This window comes from Acomys russatus, chromosome 1 (assembly GCF_903995435.1).
Source record: "Acomys russatus chromosome 1, mAcoRus1.1, whole genome shotgun sequence".
Lineage (NCBI taxonomy): Eukaryota > Metazoa > Chordata > Mammalia > Rodentia > Muridae > Acomys > Acomys russatus.
In genome coordinates, this window is record NC_067137.1 from 6,866,298 (window position 1) to 6,870,217 (window position 3,920).

At 48.3% G+C, this 3,920-nt stretch overlaps 1 protein-coding gene across 2 annotated transcripts; it reads left to right on the top strand.

Moving 5' to 3' along the window:
- Positions 1 to 1,150: 1,150 nt before the first annotated feature.
- Positions 1,151 to 1,973, top strand: Atp6v1e2 (ATPase H+ transporting V1 subunit E2). Of its 2 annotated transcripts, XM_051153125.1 has the most exons (2): positions 1,151 to 1,509; positions 1,600 to 1,973. In XM_051153125.1, exons 1-2 carry the CDS (start codon positions 1,239 to 1,241, stop codon positions 1,917 to 1,919), a joined length of 591 nt encoding a protein of 196 aa, XP_051009082.1. In that variant the 5' UTR covers positions 1,151 to 1,238; the 3' UTR covers positions 1,920 to 1,973. The 2 variants fall into 2 exon arrangements, with proteins under 2 accessions (XP_051009082.1, XP_051009074.1); XM_051153117.1 differs by having other exon boundaries at positions 1,151 to 1,973.
- The last annotated feature ends 1,947 nt before the right edge of the window (positions 1,974 to 3,920 follow it).

Genomic DNA, 3,920 nt, shown 5'->3' on the forward strand with positions numbered 1-3,920 from the left:
ATGTGCATGTTAGGCAAATGCTCTACCACTGAATCATATCTCAAATTTGAGGGTTCTCCTCCTCCTTCCCCCTCCATCCCCTCCCCCTCCTCTCCCTCCTCCTTCCCCCCTCCTTCCCCTCCCCCTTCTCCTTACTATTATTATTGGTTAGGATATGTTATGAGGAGGGTTTGTGAGTGTGGACGCACACATACCTTAGTGCATTCACGGAGGTCAGAGGACGGCTCCACAGAGGGGGTTCTGGGGACAAACACAGGTTGTCAGGGCTGTCTGGCAAGCACGCTTACTCTCTAGACTTTGAGGAAGTCTTTTTAAGATACAGAATCCCAGATGACACCGGCAGAGATTTGGATGGCAGTGGGTGAATGATGAGCAGCAAGTATGGAGCGAGACCTTCAAAGGTGGAGTTCTTCTTAAAGGTCCCCCAGGGGGTTCACATACATACACGAGCTTGGAAACCATCCTGGTGAAAAGATTGCCTTTGGCCTCCTCAACCCCACACCTCGCCCCAGAGGGCTTTTATCCGCTTAGCTATGCTCTCTTGGCACCTTTAGAGGTTATGTGAAGCCCTCTGCCTCCGAGCAGGCTTCCTGGATTGAATCCTGCATTAACAGGGTCTCATGATTCTCCTCAGTCCCTCCCATACTATAATGTGCTTATTTACTTTTTAATCTTTGTTTTTGTAAAGTTTGCCTGTTTGGGGGTTTGTGTACATATATATCTGCGCACCACATATGTGCAGTGACTGCAGAGGCCATCACAAGGTGTCAGATCCTCTTAGGACTAGAGTTACAGGTAGCTGTGAGCCGTAGCCGTGTTAATGCTGGGAATTGAACTCGGGCCTTAATGACTGAGCCATCTCTCCAGCCCCACGTTGAGAGATTCTTTGTGTTTATGTATTGATTTGGTATTTCTACTCCACTGGCTTGGATCTGAGTCTTGGTCATCACCACCTAGAGAATTCTGGCCTAGAATGGCCCTAACTTCCTAGTATTGGGCTACAATGAGTGAATGAGGGATGGAATAGAGGCGGAAGCTTCCGTTCCCAGGGAAGAGTTTCCTACAAATCACTTTCCGTCTTTAGGATACTTCCCTTGCGACTCCGATTTCCCCTTTCCTTCTCTGTGTACTCCACCGGGAGGGACTGGAACATTAGCAGCACTCCGGAAACTCAGCTCTAAATCGAAGGCACCAGAAGGTCCACCAAGTCCTCCCTCTGCCCGTTTCTGGGAGCAGCCATGGCCCTGACTGACATCGACGTGCAGAAGCAAATTAAGCACATGATGGCTTTCATCGAGCAGGAAGCCAACGAGAAGGCGGAGGAGATCGACGCCAAGGCGGAGGAGGAGTTCAACATTGAGAAAGGCCGCCTAGTGCAAACCCAGCGCCTGAAGATCATGGATTACTATGAGAAGAAGGAGAAACAGATAGAGCAGCAGAAAAAGATTCAGCTGTCCACCATGAGGAACCAGGCACGCATCGCGGTCCTGAGAGCCAGAGACAACCTCATCTTGGAATTGCTCAGGGACGCCAAGATGAGACTGAGCCGAATCGTGTCAGACGTGGATACCTACCAGGAGCTGCTGGATAAACTCGTGCTCCAAGCCTTGCTCCGGCTGCTGGAGCCTGTGATGATTGTCCGATGCAGGCCACAGGACCTGCACCTGGTGGAGGCTGCGGTGCAGAGAGCCGTCCCCGAGTTCGTGATGCTCTGCCGGAAACATTCGGATGTCCAGGTAGATCAGGTCGCGTACCTGGCTTCCGGCGCCGCGGGAGGCGTGGAGGTGTACAGCGGCGATCAGAGAATAAAGGTTTCCAATACCCTGGAAAGTCGGCTGAATCTCGCAGCCCTGGAAATGATGCCAGAGATACGAAGAGCTTTGTTTGGAGATAATGCCAATAGAAAGTTCTTTATATAAGTCTCTGGGAATCTTGCGCTGAACCGTCGAGTTGTGAAGGCCTATGTCATTTGGACAACGGGAGCTAGGGACCTTCATCTTCCTCTGTAGTTCTTTCCTAGCTTAGAATAGCTAAAAACATTACATGTTGTTAACTTTTGGAATAAAGTCCAAATTGTGCTTAGAAATCAAACTGTAGCTCATCTGTGTTTATGAAGGAAGTGAAGATGTCTGTCAGCTTCATCCCAGGTGAGATGCAAATTGTGCCTTTGACCTGTGTGTCCGTCCCAGGCTCTACGCATATTCAAATCTGAAGTGTGTTTTTCTTCTCCTGTTTCAGCTAGAGTAGTTTATGACAGTAGTAGCTAATGAGGGCCAATATCATGGATGTGTGTCTTGTGCATTTTCCCCAGGTTCATGCTCAGAGAAGCCTCAGGCAATCAGAAACTACACTTTGTGTTTAATGTTCCTGTAGCTACTGCCTTGAGATTCCTGATGGCATCTTTGGAGACACATCCTGTCGGAGAAGCGTCAGTGGGACCCTGGGGTATGCACGATGGGTTTGGAGCCTTGGCTGGGGTCCTGGGGTTTGCTCTTGGCCTGTCTCTCCCGTCTTTCTGCTGATCCAAGGCCCAGCCTTCTACCCGACCAGCTAACATTCTACCCCTGTGTGCGTGGTGGGTGAGAGGGGGCTGTCTATACTCTACGGAGCTCAGGGTCTGCATTGGTAGACATCCCTGATCTCAGTTCAGACACAGTGCAGAGCTCTGGAGGTTGATGGAAAAGAAAACCCACAAGTCGTCCCACGTTCTGGGCTCAAGGTTGAAGGTAGGCTCCTCCAGAGCCCCTGAGGGTATCCCTGTGGCCTGCAAAGAATCCCCAGACCCCTGGATAGTTGAATGTCTGTGGGATTACACTTTTCTCTCCCAGACAGCTTAAAGCACTTTCTGCAAGAAGCCAAGAAACACAAACTCTGCTCGTTTTTGTTTACATGAGGCCATTACATAGCATAAAATGAATAGTGGGGCTGGATATCTGTGTATAATCAGTGGTTAAGTAGCTTGTTGCTTTTTCAGAGGACCTGAGTTCAGTTCCCAACACCCACATGGTGGCTCATAACCATCCGCCTCTAACTCTAGTGTAGTGTAAATTCTGATCTCCTGTCTCAATGTTATGTAAACTTTGCTCCCCAATTGTCCCGCTGATATGTCAATAAAACAGCTTGTAGCCAAAGGATAAGCAGAGGAGAGAATAGGGCTGGACTTCCTGCCAGGGAGGAGGAGTTAGGAGAGGAAGCAGGGGATTCAGGCATGGGGAGAGGTCCGAGGAAGGTCAAGAGGTGGGAGCTGGAGTCTAGGAAAGCTTTGAAATGTGAGTATGGATGGGGCGTTTGCTGGGAGTAGGACAGGATAGCATAGAGAGTTAAGAACAGACTAAAGCTGCTCAAGATTGTGTTGTAAAGCTTTATACACATATATGAAAGTCTCAATTATTTGTGTGATAGACAGGTTAGGAAATAAGCCAAGAGAAGCAAACACAGTTGTATAAAAACAACCAATATGCTAGTTCCAGGAGACCCAATTTGTTATGGCCTTTACAGGCTCCGGGCACACATATGGTGTACACACATATGAGGCAAACATTCATAAATGAACAGTAAAATCTGTGTTAATTTTTCTTTATTTAGGAAGACATTAAAAAGTAAACAAGCATGAAAAGTGGAGAGACTGCAGAAGAAAGCACTTCCTACGTCATCACCACACTTCCCTCTGCTGTTTAAACAAAGGAGCCTTCGTTTTTACTTTACACTGGACCCCACTATTTCCGTGTTTTAGTTCTGTGTGGGTGTGTATGCTTTCAAGTTTAATCAGTGCTTGATTGAGAACATACCACTGATTAAAAGGTTTGGAACAGAAGAAACTCCAAGCAACTTTCTGGACCAAATGCTATGCCCTGTCTGGCTAGGACCATGTACTGAGTCAAACCCCCGGTGAGACCCAAACAGGTCTGGGGCCAGGTTAC

What these genes read in the sequence shown, in the direction of transcription:
- Atp6v1e2 (XM_051153117.1), top strand. Translation starts at nt 1,239, where the DNA reads ATGGCCCTGACTGACATCGACGTGCAGAAGCAAATTAAGCACATGATG.